General features: G+C 48.1%; 7 protein-coding genes across 7 annotated transcripts; 4 read left to right on the top strand and 3 right to left on the bottom strand.

The window, feature by feature from the left end:
- Nucleotides 1–391: 391 nt before the first annotated feature.
- Nucleotides 392–1,456, top strand: PEX2_061010 (zinc-binding alcohol dehydrogenase family protein; the record flags this gene model as incomplete). Its single annotated transcript, XM_016743373.1, has 1 exon — nt 392–1,456. The coding sequence occupies one exon, from the start codon at nt 392–394 to the stop codon at nt 1,454–1,456; it is 1,065 nt and encodes a 354-aa protein (XP_016596095.1).
- A 366-nt stretch (nt 1,457–1,822) lies between these two features.
- On the bottom strand, nt 1,823–2,326 carry PEX2_061020 (uncharacterized protein; the record flags this gene model as incomplete). The annotated part of the gene is made up of 1 exon (XM_016743374.1): nt 1,823–2,326. One exon carries the CDS (start codon nt 2,324–2,326, stop codon nt 1,823–1,825), a length of 504 nt encoding a protein of 167 aa, XP_016596096.1.
- Nucleotides 2,327–2,679: 353 nt separating this feature from the next.
- Nucleotides 2,680–3,954, top strand: psoB (hydrolase psoB; the record flags this gene model as incomplete). Its single annotated transcript, XM_016743375.1, has 1 exon — nt 2,680–3,954. The coding sequence occupies one exon, from the start codon at nt 2,680–2,682 to the stop codon at nt 3,952–3,954; it is 1,275 nt and encodes a 424-aa protein (XP_016596097.1).
- A 779-nt stretch (nt 3,955–4,733) lies between these two features.
- On the bottom strand, nt 4,734–6,487 carry PEX2_061040 (uncharacterized protein; the record flags this gene model as incomplete). The annotated part of the gene is made up of 6 exons (XM_016743376.1): nt 4,734–5,091; nt 5,224–5,338; nt 5,588–5,819; nt 5,882–6,206; nt 6,276–6,390; nt 6,439–6,487. The coding sequence occupies 6 exons, from the start codon at nt 6,485–6,487 to the stop codon at nt 4,734–4,736; spliced, it is 1,194 nt and encodes a 397-aa protein (XP_016596098.1).
- A 4,081-nt stretch (nt 6,488–10,568) lies between these two features.
- Nucleotides 10,569–11,105, top strand: PEX2_061050 (EthD domain-containing protein; the record flags this gene model as incomplete). The annotated part of the gene is made up of 2 exons (XM_016743377.1): nt 10,569–10,718; nt 10,788–11,105. 2 exons carry the CDS (start codon nt 10,569–10,571, stop codon nt 11,103–11,105), a joined length of 468 nt encoding a protein of 155 aa, XP_016596099.1.
- A 421-nt stretch (nt 11,106–11,526) lies between these two features.
- On the bottom strand, nt 11,527–12,069 carry PEX2_061060 (uncharacterized protein; the record flags this gene model as incomplete). The annotated part of the gene is made up of 1 exon (XM_016743378.1): nt 11,527–12,069. One exon carries the CDS (start codon nt 12,067–12,069, stop codon nt 11,527–11,529), a length of 543 nt encoding a protein of 180 aa, XP_016596100.1.
- A 463-nt stretch (nt 12,070–12,532) lies between these two features.
- Nucleotides 12,533–14,797, top strand: PEX2_061070 (uncharacterized protein; the record flags this gene model as incomplete). Its single annotated transcript, XM_016743379.1, has 2 exons — nt 12,533–12,883; nt 12,941–14,797. The coding sequence occupies 2 exons, from the start codon at nt 12,533–12,535 to the stop codon at nt 14,795–14,797; spliced, it is 2,208 nt and encodes a 735-aa protein (XP_016596101.1).
- Between the last annotated feature and the right edge of the window lie 608 nt (nt 14,798–15,405).

Here is a 15,405-nt window from a genome sequence, read left to right on the forward strand (position 1 = left end):
GATTGTAAACTAGTTATCCATAGCCTCGTCTTATCAACTCAGCTCCTGGGCATCGGGCTGAGAAAGCACGCACGACACATCGCCGAAGCGTATATCTGCCTCCGCACGAGGGGAGTGGATTCAGGACGTGCTTTACACGAGAAATCCCCGATTGGTGCAATTTTCGGACGTAGGGACATAAAGCAGCCCCCAAGACCGAGACTAAGACCAAACGAGTCAATTACTAGATTGAGAAAGGTGGCCGATCTCATTTTGCCCCCTGGTCGGTGGGACGGCATATCGGGAGAATGGCCATGATAAAATCGGAGCCGTGTGTGGGGAGGTCTCGCTCACCACATCGAGGTAAATAGTTGACGAGCCCCTTTAGCAAACGGGCTCGATAAACTTGACCATGCATACACAACGCGCTATTATCGCAGAAGGCCCTAGCAGGGTCCGAATCGACTCCGATGTCGAGATACCTCAACCCGGTGACAACGAGGTATTGGTCAAAGTTCATTCGGTCGCTCTCAATCCGGTGGACTGGAAGACATTGGCCTACTCCAGTACCCCAGGAGCTGTCAGTGGGTGTGATTTTTCAGGAACCATCGCAGGTCCTGCCGGCCCCAAGAGCCAACGGGTATGGAATGCAGGGGATCGAGTTTGTGGTTGGGTGATGGGGGGAAATCCTCTTCGCCCCTCAAATGGTTCCTTCGCCGAATATGTTGTGGCAAAGGCCGACTTGCTCTTTAAGATCCCCGATGGAACCTCTTTCGAGACAGCAGCAACACTTGGAATCAGTGCCTCAACTGGTGGCCTGGCCCTCTTCAAGACCCTCGGCCTCTCCTTCGCCGAACGCAAGGTGACGCCTTCCTCGCCTGCCGTGTTAGTTTACGGAGCAGCAACCTCGTCGGGCATAATTGCCATTCAACTTTTGCAGCACGCCGGATATCGAGCCATCGCGGTCTGTTCGCCGCAGAATTTCGGCCTGGTCAACGACCTTGGGGCTGAAGTGGCATTCGATTACCACTCGGTCACATGCGGCAAGGACATTCGCGCATATACTCATGATGATCTTGGACACGCTTTGGACTGTATCTCGAGCACGAGCAGCATGGGCATCTGCTATGACGCGTTGCGCAGTCAACCGGGCGCACGCTATGTGTCGCTCGACCCATTTCCTGACCGAGTGCAGCGCTCACGACCGGAGATTCTCGCGGATTGGATTCTCACATTCAGTTTAACCGGCGATGAAGTGGGGCTTGCGGGCGTTTTCCACCGAGATCCAACCCCTGCTGATTATTCCTTCGGTGTTTCATGGTATCCTAAGGTTGACCGAATGCTAGAAGAAGGAAAGCTTCGACCTCACCAGCCGACTATTATGGGTGGAGGGCTGGCGGGGGTGGCCGATGGTCTGGAGAAGCTAAAGAAAGGAGAAGTTCATGCGTCGAAGCTAGTGTACATTGTTGGAGAGTAGTCAAAGAATTTGATTTTGATCCGGGCGCGTGACTTCGATTTTCCACACGTTGTAAACACAACCGATTAATAACGTCTTCATTGACATCCACCTGGGCTTTCAATCTCCAATTTTTACTTGATTATTTCCCATAGTATCGTACTTTTGCCTTCGAGAAATTCCAGTCTTCTCGGTGGAGGATTTACCAAAAGGAAATGGAAATGTGGAACTGAACACGTATACGCTCAATAAATACGTGTACACCAGGTATTTTCTATCTTTTGGAATAACTCAATCCCTTCACGATGATATTCTCCCCTCAATACACTATCTCCCATCTAGGTAAATTGCAGAAACGAACCCAACTTCGCGCTATCCTCCCGCAGCTCAAGGAAAGGAAGCCGCCGAAAGGACAGCGGCGAAGTACATGATCCAAGCGGGTCCATCAACAGTAATAATGCGGGTGAAGTTCATATCGAGCCACTCATGGGTTGTTTGAGTGTTCTTAACCCCCGGATTCTCTTTGTCGCACATCCGTGCGATGATCTTCATCGCACCCGGTCCATAGAGGAAGTGGCCGGCCGAGAAAGCCGCCCCAGCCCAATAGAGATATCTTGTGGTGTCATCAAGATCTCCAACGTACTTCCCCGCATTTAGAAGAGCTGTGGCAAAGGCAAGCGGGTACGAGAGACCCACGGCGTAGATGGTGGTGTCAAAGAACCCCGAGAACCAGTGTGGGAGAACAGATCCACCGGTTTTGGCGAGAGGAGGCTTCGAGAAAGGCCGGAGTGCGTTCGCTTGGTCGACGCCGCACATCAAAGAGGCAGTGGAAAGGACTAAAGGGGCCAATCTCAGGAGATTGAGGCCGAGGTTGTGGGTTTCGATTGTCATGGCGTAGTGAGTATGGGTGTTCTGCGGATACTGGGCTGCTGACACTTGCGCGTAGTTTTATTTAAGAAGTCCCTGGCCATTATCATACGATCCGATCTTAATCTGGAATTTTCTTTTGCACTTTCTGTCACTCGAAAAGAAAAGGTTTCGGCGATGTTATGAATGCACCCGAATTGATTCGGCGAGGATGGATGCCGAATCGCCAATGGCCCCCATCCATTAGTCGACACGAGTGCAAAACCATGAGAATCTTATATAATCAAATGATATAGCCCTGGAGGGAATATGTTTAACATGTCGCGCGCTGACTGCATTCTCAGTGTTGTCATTCCGGTTTCGAGTTGTTCTCCAGAATGTATCAATTCTTCAAAGACGCCTTCTTCAACTTCGAACTCGTCCGCTTGCTCGGATCCACAAGCTTTGGTGGATGTGAAATTGGTGAAGCACTCGAGGCCCTGCCGGACATTCGAGAACAAAATCCAGAAAGCTGGTATAATGCGTGGTCGAAGGCAGGGTTGCGAGCAGAAAGACTTGCCCACGAGGCAGAGCAGCAAGGGAACCGAGTCGCCCGCCATAAAGCTCTGATGCGTGCCTCCAACTACTTTCGCGCCGCGCAATTTATGCTGAACTCTCGACCTGACAAGCGCATTCTTGATACTGCGGAGCGCTCGGTTCACAATTTCAAACAAGGCATACATCTACGGGAAGGACCCGTATACGAGATTGAGATCCCGTACGAGAGCATTCGTCTGCCTGGTTATCTATACCTGCCTCCGGCCTCTAAGCGTCTACCGGGTGGGAAAGCCCCTATCGTCATAACGACCGGTGGCTTAGACTCGACTGCCGAAGAGCTCTATCTCGTTGGCGGAGCATCTGGCCCGGATCTCGGGTACGCGGTACTCATATTTGAAGGACCCGGCCAAGGCATTGTTCTACGCCGAGAAGCACATTCATATATGCGACCTGACTGGGAAACCGTCACAGGACCAGTTCTCGACTTCCTTTACACCTTTGCCACACAACATCCTGATCTCGGGCTCGACCTAACCCGAGTTGCTCTCCACGGCGCTACCTTGGGAGGCTACTATGCGCTGAGAGGCGCAGCCGACCCACGAATCTCCGCCTGCATTGCCGTGGACCCGTTCTATTCCATGTGGGAAGTGGCTATTACCCGCATGCCAGCTCCTTTCATTAATTCCTGGACGTCAGGCTGGCTGAGCGATGGGGTCTTCAATGGTACCTTGGGCCTGCTTTCCAGGTTCAACTTTCAGCTTAAATGGGAGTTGAACCAAGTACAGTGGGCCATGGGAATGAAAACTCCAGCAGATGCTATGCGACGAATGCAGGACTTTACGCTACAAACCGCCGATGGTGGTGAGTATCTTCACCAGGTCAAGTGTCCTGTCATGATTACCGGCGCTGCAGCATCTATCTACGCGACAGAGGATCCTAGTGCAAACAAGATTTTTAGCCGATTGAAGCATCTTTCCGAGAGTCAAAAACATCTCTGGGTTGGCAAGGAGATAGCCGAGGGGGGACTCCAGGCAAAGGTTGGCGCTTTTAGCTTGGCGCAGCATCGGATCTTTGCGTTTCTGGATCGGCAATTTGGGATTCACCGGAGCATATAGTTGTATAATGTCACGGGAAAATATTTACTCGCAGAAATTCACAATACAAGACAAATTTCGCTTTCCCTTAAAGATTTGAGGACCGCTTTGACTTTGTAGAAAAAGAAAACAGCCGGCGAATTACTTACCACCAAAAAGTGCCTATTTCAGGCCCTTTTTCCTCTATATATTTATATAGTAACTTATTTTCAAAATATTTTCATGTTAATTATTTGCCAATTCTAAAAGCAAGATATATATAAATTATATCTGCAAGTACTTTTTGTATCGAGCTGCTAATTTTTAAAGTTTTGGAATTGATTTTTGTCAAAAGTTAACTATGGGGCTACTATATATAATTGAGGTTCAATTTAGAAACTGGAATTTAAATAGTTCCACTCAACAGCTATTTATATTAAGTGATCCGGAAGCAAATATTTTGTTAATCTGATACAAAAAATTTATTACTATTTGAATTCGTAGAGGAAAATAGGCCTGAAATCGGCACTTTTTGGTGGTAAACAGGGCAGTGGGTAAAGACTCATAAACAGGGGGTGTAGGCCAAGCTCACGACAAGGATTTGATGGCCCCGGGGCTTCATTGGTTTTAGTCTTCGCTAGAAACGACTTTCACATGATAAAAAAACAGATAAAGTCAAATTTCCCGTTCCTTAATTATGTGTCCTTTGTACTCGGGATTTGAACTTTCAAAACAAGATCTGCGATTATATAGAACCAGTACCGAAAACTTCACTCTCTAATTTATCCAACCCTTCATCTTCAATCTTCAAACACCCTTGTCTATACCTCAGCGGCGGTTTCCTTTTCCTTGCCTTCCTTCTCATCCTTGATTCCATACTCCGTCTCCAATTCGGTCCGTAGTGTCATCTCCTTCTCAAAGAAGGTAATGATGAATCCCAGAGCAGCAAAAGCTAGCGAGACATACCAAACCAGCTTCAGGGTATCAGTGTACACACTGACTACCTCTCGTTGAACTTGAGGAGCAAGTGACTTAATAAAAGTTGAAGAGACGTGAGAGTAAGCTTCTCCACCCGCAAGTTGCGCCGAAACAGCGGGGTCTGAAATACGGCCCGACAAGCGCGCGAACTCGGTGTTGAAAATAGCAGCTGGAATTGCAATTCCCCAGATAGCACCGTAACTGCGAATAAACGCCTATGTCGCCGTCGCGAGTCTAACATCCTTCTCTTCTAGGGGAGCCTGCACTGCAGCTAGAGTGGTTGTGAGCAGAAGACCCAAGCCAATTGCAGTGATGATTTGGAAAATGATCTACTCTGCTGGACTAGAGTCGGTATCGAAGAGAGTAAAGAGACCTAATCCTAAGAGAATCACAGCCGTAGCGACGATATGGATAGGCTTATAGCGGCCCCATTTAGTAAGGAGGCCACCTGCGACAATGGCAGTCGGCACAGCGAGAATCACACTAGGTAGAAATTGTACACCGGCGCGAGTAGAGGTAGAAAGCTTTACAGCCTAGAAGTACACCGGTACAAAGTAGATCACCCAGAAGGTAAGCATATTATAGATAAAGGATACAACCAAGGCAACGAATAAAGTACGGTGTCGAAATATATGTGGTGGCATCATAGGTTCCCGACACTATAGACTGGCCTCAAACGCGTGGAATAGAATCATACCAATAAGACCGAGAACCAAACAGACGATAATCCGCCAGTTTGACCAGGCGTAGGTAGTACCGCCCCAGATAAGAGCGAGGAGAATAGAGACGATAGAAGTCATAAGAAGTGCGTTGCCAATATAGTCGATCCGCTTGACTTTTTCTTGCCATGGCTCTTTTTGGTAGTTGACATAGAGAAAGAAAAACAGGCAGATAATCGCCGTTCCGCTAATAGGAAGGTTAAGATAGAACTTTGATCAAACCGTGTTAGCCTTGCCATTCTCCCAGATATAAACGGGGCTTAGATACTTACAACCCATCTCCAGGAACTATACTGTACAATAACACCCCCAATAAATAGACTAAGGGAGGTACCGACGGCGAACACAGCGAAGATCATACCCATGAAGTTTCCTCGCTCGCGTAATAGAAGTATATCGCTAACGATCATATCGATCATTACATTAATACCGCTACCCCCAATTCCTTGGATTGATCGCCCAGCAATTATTATGGGAGAATTGATCGCGCCGCCGCTGATGCCGCTGCCGAGGACGAACAAGGCCACCGAGCCGATCATCAACCATCGTCGACCAAAGAAATTCGCAGTCTGTCCGAAAAGGGGCTGAAAGCAAGCACTTGCCATTAAATGTATTGTTAATTTATTTTCTTCATTAACTCGGGTTGAAAGATGGTATGTGACTTACCTCGTCAAGAAGAAGGAGTTGACAAACCAGACGTAGTTCTTGCCTGCATACAACTCATCCGCGATGAACGGCAACGCGGTCGACGTGACCGTTGACTCGACCGCAGCTAGTAGGACTGACACGCATAGTGATAAGTAAATTGCCCAGAAGCGCCATCCTCTACCCTGCTTCTTCTCGACAGACTGGGTACTAGTGTCCGAAGCATTGGACATGTTGACGTTAAGTACGGAGCACAAAGTCAAAGTTGATTGAGAAGTACGGAAGCCAGAAATCGAAGTTTTAATTGCAGGAAATAGCCATGGTCAGAAACTGATTTCAAAGAATAGGAGGTCTCTTTGTCAACATCGCCGATGCCGAATGGGTTCGGTCATTGTATATCAACTTCCCCATTGAGCGGTCTGGCCTGTGATTGGTCCTAGGTCGCCGAATATTTGGTAAGCTAGATCTGATTACAGATTGTGGGGTCAATCCATGGATACATGTGTAGATATTGAGATGTGCTTCATTCTTAATGCTTGTTAATATAAAGGGTTCCAAGGAATTTGTAGCAGTTCATCCGCTGATAGCCTGCAACCAAGTGTTTATTCGACAACACTACTGGGGCCTGGAAATAGTATATCGATGATCAATTGACCCCCTAGTCTGCCGTTTGTCTATTTACCAAGGGATCCCGACCGCACGCAGCTAGCAGCGCCATGCATATTTGAGATTGCCGCGAGAAATCTACAACATTTTTGGGCTCAATATTTCAGAACCATCAATCTCGAGTAGACGCATTTCAAGAATCAACCACGATCAGCAATTGATAATGGACGTAGAAATGTCTGTAGATAGCATGGGTTTGCATAGTCACGGCGATAGCATTTTGCAAAACAAGTATGTACATAGGGTGGGATTGGTCGCTCTAATACCTTACCCTTGCAGCGCTATTGTACCTAGTACTGGACCTTCCCGGGCGCGGTAACGCAAAGGGGAATGCCCAGGTGGAAGCAGCAAATCATTAAACTCCGAGGTCGTAGTAAGCCTCTTTTCTATTGCATTGCATTTACATTTACGCTTTCTATAGTGATCCATGTGCGTTAAAATAGGTTATTTAGAATTCTCTAAATGAGCCGATTAATGATGGTCTTATTTACTAACTTTGGAAGTACATTTTTCTTTCTAATATTTTAATGATTAGGTAGTGTGAAAACATACATACATATATATGCTTCTACAGTCAGTCACCTTAACAGTCAAGACCGTTGTGATGTGCCCCCGGGGCCTCCTAATTTACACCTTTAAAGGCTTACTAAAGTATGTGGTTTTCCGACCAGGTTAAATCATGAACCATCTATGGATATATATTTAATCATATAATATGGTGTCAGAGCACCTGAGCCTTTGTACAAGCGGATGAGGTCAGGAGGGAGGCGCTGCAGGGACTACGAGTAAAAACACAATGGTACTGGGGACCACTGCTTGTATTACTTTACTTTCATATCCAGCTCTCTGGCTTCGGGCAGAAGATCTAGCGGTTTTGCGGCAACTCTGGTAGGCCCGCCAATCTCGAAGTAATCATTAAAACTCCGAAAGTGGCTTCAGTGCATGACAGCGTGTACAAATAATATATACCATCACGGGAAAGAAGCTGAGAACGGTTAAAGTCGATATCGAGATAGGACCCCGCATTTCAGATGGAGTTGCGGCCGGAACAATGCTGCATACAGATCGAGTGCCACGTTTTCCATACATCGATCAGGTGCACGAATTGCAGCATCGAATACATACATGTGATTTATTGCATATATCTACAGACGCCTTACGGGTAGGGCAGCGGTATTGGTGCCATAATATGAATCACGTTATACACGTGACATCAACAGAAGGCAACACTTATGGAATACGTAATTCGCTTTCGCTTCGCTTTCGCTTCGCTTCCGAAATCGCAATCAATATCCAGGGTCTACGTCGACAATCTCCGTTCAGGATGAGACTTGCATAACTTAGCGCGTCCTGTTTCGTAGAGCCATAGGGACCCTCTACCCCAAATCTCAGGGTTAGCAGCGTCCCCCAGCAAATATCCCATAAATCATTTTCCATGTCAAAATAGGTTACTCTTTTTAGTAGTGTTATGTTGGTGAGGCTATATATATTAACATCCCTCGGATTTGCGTATTGATTTTCTACTTACTCGTGTACTTGTGTACTTATGTACTTGTGTACCCAAATCCTTCGCTTTTTTGCCCAAGCTTTCGGTCCGACCCGGATTAACCGCCTTGAACTCGAATCCACCCCCCCTCCCCAATATTTTTTGAGCTTAGCTCTCGAAATGTACGAACAACCATCGCGACAGGCTTGCGATCGCTGTCATGACCTCAAACTACGGTGTCACCGCAACGAGTCAGGGGAATGCAGCCGCTGTGTGAGAGCGGGCGCAAATTGCTTGTTTAGTCCTTCGAACCGCGGGCGTCGGCCCACCTATTAGGATCGCCGTAACGGTTCCCACGTATCTAAATAGACCAGCGACAGGCCGTTGGCTATGGGACTGGCGTCCCAGATGCCTTATTCACCGAATGCGCATTTAGGAGATATTGACTTGCTGAACAGGTTAAGTACCCCTGACCCCCTAGAATATACGGAGTCTGACCACTAATACCGGGGTCTGCTGCTAAGGGAATATACAGAAGATAATCGTCAAGCATTCACCGTCAACAGAACCCCGATTTCTGGTACAGAGACCCCCGAGCCGACGCTGTCGAACCTATACATGGGCGTCGACCAGGACATTTCCTTCCCGGAAAGCTTAACACCGCCTCTAAATCTTCCCGGAGCACCTTCGGGATCTAGCATATTCTCACGTTTTCCTGCCCACAATACGGCTCCTTACGCTTAAATCACTGATTATCAACTCTCTTTACTCGAATCGTTTCCCGGGCTAACTGTGCCCAAGTCTGGAAACAAAATCGGCCCGGACATCCCGCCACTGTCGTCTCAGAAATCGGAGCGATCGTTGGGACCCACTTCCCATCGCAAGATCGGTTTACAGACTTAATTTCTACAAAAATTCATAGAAGATCTTTTAGAGCTTGACATTGACTTAATTCGGCTTACGTCGATGAAACCCCTGCTATATAACCCAGCCCCGATAACTACCGAACCAGATAGCTCCAATTCCCCTTCGTCATCAGAATGTACAATCGACATCATTTTCCTTCTCACGCAACGATTGATCAAGCTTTTACGAGTAAATAGAAATTCCTCAGCTCAGTCGCCCGCTGTGCAGAATACGCATTAGCAAATGCTGCTTTCCGCATCCTCTACCTTTTCCTCGCGGTTCCAGCAGCTTATCGCTACGCCTCAAAGCACGCCTGGAACTTCAGATATGGAATCACTACAGCCAGGAACAAGGCTCGACTAACTGTCGCTGTTGTATACCTTATCTACGTACATGCGGCTGATCGAAGCTTATTATAATACTTTCTCGCAGACCGCTGAAAAGTTCGGTGCTGCGTTGGCCAAAGGCATGCCCATTCCACTGCCCTCGCTACAAATCGGGGTGTTTTCCGTCGATAATCCAGCGAGTCACATTGGGTTAGTAATCCAGTCAGCCTTGCAACTACTAGACAGCCTGGGGGACTCGGTGGACAAACTTACGGCGCCTTTTGTATCTAGCGAGAACGCCGAAATCGACACCAGTCAACCGTCTAGTCCATCCAGCGAGAATAACGCAATCAAAATGGTGATGAAGACGGTCCAGGAACACGAAAGCCGCTTAATGCAGGCTGCAGCACAATTGCAAAGCTGTTGCCATAAAGGTCGACAATCGCGTGAATAACGCTGGTGATGGCGAATACAATCGGAAATGTCTATATAGATATATAGAAGACAATGTCATCCCCAAGACAGTCACGACGTTTATACTGCCATGGTTGTTTTGCGCGTGTCGAATTTTAGGCGAGCAACGGAGGGGCGCTCGGCACTTTTCTAGTTATGAACGATGAATTATGTTAGACAGAAGAGAGGACTGCGAGCTTTTGCATTTTATCGGCGCTGTCTGTAATCATTTTTTTGACTTCACCGAATCGGCGAACTAACACCGAGCACTGGGCACAACTCGGCGGGCGCTGCAGGAACCGGCGAGGTCTTTCTGCCTACAAGGCCCTCCCTCTTGTATGACCAGCTGGATAAGATGTAAATTAAACCTGAGACGGATATAAAATAAAGAGAACATGAGTGACTTGCCTCCCGAGCCTATCATTTCAAAGCCACGAAACCATTTGAAGCCCCCAGAACATCCTTGTCTAATCCAACATGGCCCCGCAACGCCTTCTAAAGCTGACCCTCGCCCACCATCGGAACCCAGCTGCCTCCGAGGAAGAATGCCACCGCTTCATCACAGAGGTGTATATCCCTAAAGCAGTGGCGATTCATCAACGCCATAAGTTACAGGGCTATAGCTACGTAAGTCACCATTCTATTACAACATAATCCCCCACCCCCAAATGGCAGTCAAACCTAACATGCAAAAAGCACTTCTCCCCAACGCCAGTGCGGAATGTATTGAGCACCGCGTGCGAGCGTCTGCAAAACGGCTGGACAGTCGACACCCACGACGCGACCGTGGAGTTTTACTTCCGCGACATCGCGGACTTGGTGACTGTGTCCACCGACCCAGATTTCATTGCTCTGCAGGCAATCGAAGCGCCTTATATCAGCAAGGAGGGTGTCGTCGCCCAACTTGGATGGGTGGAAACCTACATCGCGGATCAGCAGGTGGTGAACTTGGTTGATGGGAAGTCGCAGTATCAGAGCTATGAAGAGGCGTCTTCTATTGAACTTACGCTGTGAAAATGTTGTTTTTTTAAGCAAATCTTCGAACCTTGCTAGTGTAGTTTTTATTATATGTTTCAATTGCCGAGGTCTATTTGTTTGCAAGCTATGTTTTGATCTATGGAACTATGTACATAAATCTCAAAACCCATGAAACTACGCTCGCATTCCTTGCTCAGATGATTTAGCGGCTAGTACCCGGAATATTAGGAGTATACTAGGGCACACGACGGTATGCTAGATCGGCCAGATTGGTATAATGATTTGGAAAATGCTATAGATAGATATGATGACGAGCTCAGGGCGGAACAAATTCTCTGACGGAAAGTTGACGTGCCACAGCATGTCTGGTGAGGGGCCGAGCATACGATCCCCACCCTGGACCATGTGTGACTCTTAAGGGATAATAAGACTTAGGGCGTTTTGCAGGTGACATAGATCAATCAATGAAATCGATGCTGATGGGGGTAGACTCCGGATTGCGTATGCGTTCATCCGCAAAAGCAAGCGATCTGTCCATGAGCAAGTCGAGGTCGAGGTTATGTTTAGCTGTCAGACCCTTCTCTTGAAGCTTGCAAACCGCAGCTTTCGCCCAGCTGACGCAGTTTTGCTCCGGCACAGCATTATTTTTAGGAACTTGAACCGCCGCGAGAAGACCGCGGATTTGCTCCCAGGTCACCTCATTCGGGACCTTTCCGATCATGACCATTCCGAGAAGACGGGCACTCGTAGTAGGAACACTGATTTGTTTCTCTCGAAAGAGCCAGTTGAATTCTGGGTTAAGATTGACTCTGTTCGGTGAATCTTCGAGGAGCACTCCGTCGCTCACGTCGAAAAAATAGCAACTTGACGCCTTTGACTTTTTGGGGCAAATGAGAATTCCCCAGTGGTATGCGGCATAGCCCAGCCGCTGCCTGTTCTCTCCGACAGAGAGAGAATTGCGATGTTGTATCGAAAGGAAGACTCGGCGTTTGTTGCGCATGCTAAGAATATTTTAGAACTAAGATGGTGTAGGATCAGTTCAGTGAGACGATATAAATACCCGCAATAGTGATCTAGCACTAAGAACCGAAATATCTTCTAAGCGCTGGACTATCAATAAGTAAATGATCACCCTTACATTGTAAGATTTGACATGTTTGGATTTGGCCGCTTAGTGATCATGTTGCGACCCCTGCAAAAGTCAGCCGGACAATGTTAAAGTTGTCAATTCTAAAGTTATATATACTATGGCTTCGCGCTTAAGTGGCTGGGGCTCTGATTAATTCATTGCGCTAACCGCTTTGGGCTAGCGTGTATACCTGAAAGTGAGACCTGAGTCATTTTCCGGAAGAAAGTATTTTCCAAAACCCGGGATCTGCTGGCAGAAAGCTGATCGGACCAGATCGTCAGCCGGGCTCTGACGCACTTGCGTCAAGGCATGACTTACCCTTTCCAACAAATCGATGGCCGACCACAGCTCTCCAAATTACAAAGATCTTTACCTTAAGGCAGAAGAAGGACGGAAGCAGGCGGAAGAACGCGAGAAGCGGGCGGGAGAACGCGAGAAGCAGGAAGCAGAAGGGAGACGGCAGGAAGCAGAAGGGAGGCGGCAGGAAGCAGAAGGGAGGCGGCAGGAAGTAGAAAGGAGGCGACAAGCAGAAGAACGCAACCAACAGACCTCTTTCACAGAGCTCTTGCAGCACTGCCATGACCTTCTGTCCCGCCAGTTGCGAGTCGAGACACCATCTCGCTCCACCACTGGCAAAATACCCCTTCCCACTGGAAAAGACTGCCCAACTCGATTGGAACATTGGGTCGACTGCCCAGAGCAGCTGCTAAGGGTCTACAGGTCTGTCTGCTAATATCTACAGTCGGAGCTAGGGCAGGCGCCACGTTTATTTTCGTCTCTACCGGAGCTAGAGGGACTTGGCCGTCGATTTGCTCGCAAGCCACTCAGTAGCGAACAAGATCTCGAGGCATATGAGCGGTTTGGAGTGGAAGAACATGTCTATGATATAATAGCCGAGTTGTGCAAAATACCGGCGGCCTGTGACGAGTTTGGCCTCGGTGATGGAATCCAGTTTAGCAATCACACAAATTCTTTGACCAGGAATGAAACCTTTGAAGCGGATACAAGCCAGGTGTCAAACACGCCTTACCCACGACCAGACCAGTTCTGTATTCATTGTGTCGACGGCAACACAACCACCGTGCTGACGACCGTCGAGTATAAGCCGCCTTACAAGCTGCCTGTCGCAACTCTTCGCATAGGACTACGACTAATGGATCTGTGGAAGAAAATGGTCAGATCAAATAAAATACCCACCGACCAGGATGCGAAGCTGAGGTACAATGCAGAGCGGCTTGTCTGCTCTGCTATCGTTCAAGAATACCACGTGATGATTCAGGAAGGACTCGAATATTCCTACCTGACAAATGGAATTATTCGTGTACTACTTTGTGTTCCACGAGACGAACCCACCACGCTGTATTACTTTTTTTGTGATCCCTATAACGAAGTGGACCTAATAGGCGATACAACTTATCAGCTGTCGAAGACCTCTGTTGCGAGGGTATTATGCCTTTGTTTGATGGCCTTCCGTTCACCTACCTGTGGGCAAGAGTGGAGAAATCGCTTGCGTCCCGATCTTTATACGTGGGAAACAAGCTTTGAACATACTCGTTCACAGATCCCGAGAAATGAATTACAGCAGATACCTCACTCCGATAGCACTAACCCTGAGTTCCCGAGCCTAGGGTCTGGTTTATCCTATGAATTACCGTCGTTATCTCCGCTGCCGTCTCCCTCAGAGGGCCGTCGAGTGCCCACACGCTCTCAAACCAGCTGTGCACCTTCGGAGATCCGACCGCGCTCGCGGTCACCTAACTCGTCCGAGTCCGATACAAATCAAATATCTGGCCATAAGCGGAGGATCAGTGAAGTCACGCCTTCACCGTCCGCTCGGCGATCAGGTCGCCAGCAAGAGTCAGGGCATGACCAAGAAGATCATTCCCGACGCCGCGCTGCACAATTTTGCACACAGCGATGTTTACTCAGTCTACAGACCGGAAAATCACTGGATGGGTCGTGTCCAAACGTGGACTATCACCGTCGGGGCCAAGACGACCCGACTCAGCATCCTATCTCGGTTGAAGATTTGATGCTTTCACTCAAGGGCCAATTGGACGAAAATATCGATCGTTGCATTCCTCTTGGCGGTTGTGGCTCCTACGGAGCCCCGTTCAAATTGACGTGCACGAAATATGGTTACACGGTCATCGGTAAAGGCACTACTTCGGGGTTGTGGAAAGAAGTTTCACGCGAAGCGCAGGTATATCAGATCTTGCGCAAGGCTCAGGGATCTGCTGTTCCTGTCTTTTTGGGAACAATTGACTTAGCAAAAATCTACTTTCTATATGGTGCTGGACAGATCCGCCATATGCTCGTAATGGGCTGGGGCGGTAAGTGCACCGCCACGATGGAGCTGACGCAACGGCTTCGCCGCGAGATTCACAAATCGAACAAGGAAATAAAAGCTCTCGGGATAATACATGAAGACCTCAGGCGAGACAATGTCCTTTGGAGTGAAGAGCTCGGGCGCGCTTTAATCATCGACTTTCACCGTTCTACTCTGAGATGCCGACCGGCTAAGCAGCGACCGGGGACCGCAAAACGACGACTATGTCGAGTGGAGGCAGGAGATGCAAAACGTCTTCGGGTTTCGTGATAAGGAAATATATTTTCTACCTGTTAAATTAGCGATCTTATTCTTGTTACCCAAATTCCCATGGTCACCTATACTTTCCGAAGCGAAGTGCGCTCCTTATTCAGGTGCTTCGACACCACCCGACTTATTATGTGAGCTGGACCCTCGAACTTGAAATCTTTTCGGAATGATATGACCATTGTAAGAACATTGCAGACTGTTGTTCACTTGGAGGATGTGAAATGGTTGAAGCGCCGTCGGGTTCTTGAATCAACTTCTGGCAATACCTGGCGTGGTCATCGCGTCGGCGCGGGGAAAGCAAGCAAAAGCTCTTGTCTAGCTCGACAGTTGCCTGCATATGACGACCGTCAGACCACAGACCACAGCGTTAGTCGACTCGGTTGAGCTCCGTACCGTCATATCACGGGACGGGAGGAATTATGTTTACATTATTGGCTTAGTTATCGCAATGCATGATAATTATGCGTTCCTGCAACTAGCACTGTCTACGCTGAACCAGTTTGCTAGAATGTCATGTCAAGAAGGTCGAGTGCTCATCATGACAACAAATCATATCGAACATCTTGAGACGATATCAACGCTGTGTCGGCGTCCGGTAATATGGGATA

Source organism: Penicillium expansum (assembly GCF_000769745.1).
Source record: "Penicillium expansum strain MD-8 chromosome Unknown contig192, whole genome shotgun sequence".
NCBI lineage: Eukaryota > Fungi > Ascomycota > Eurotiomycetes > Eurotiales > Aspergillaceae > Penicillium > Penicillium expansum.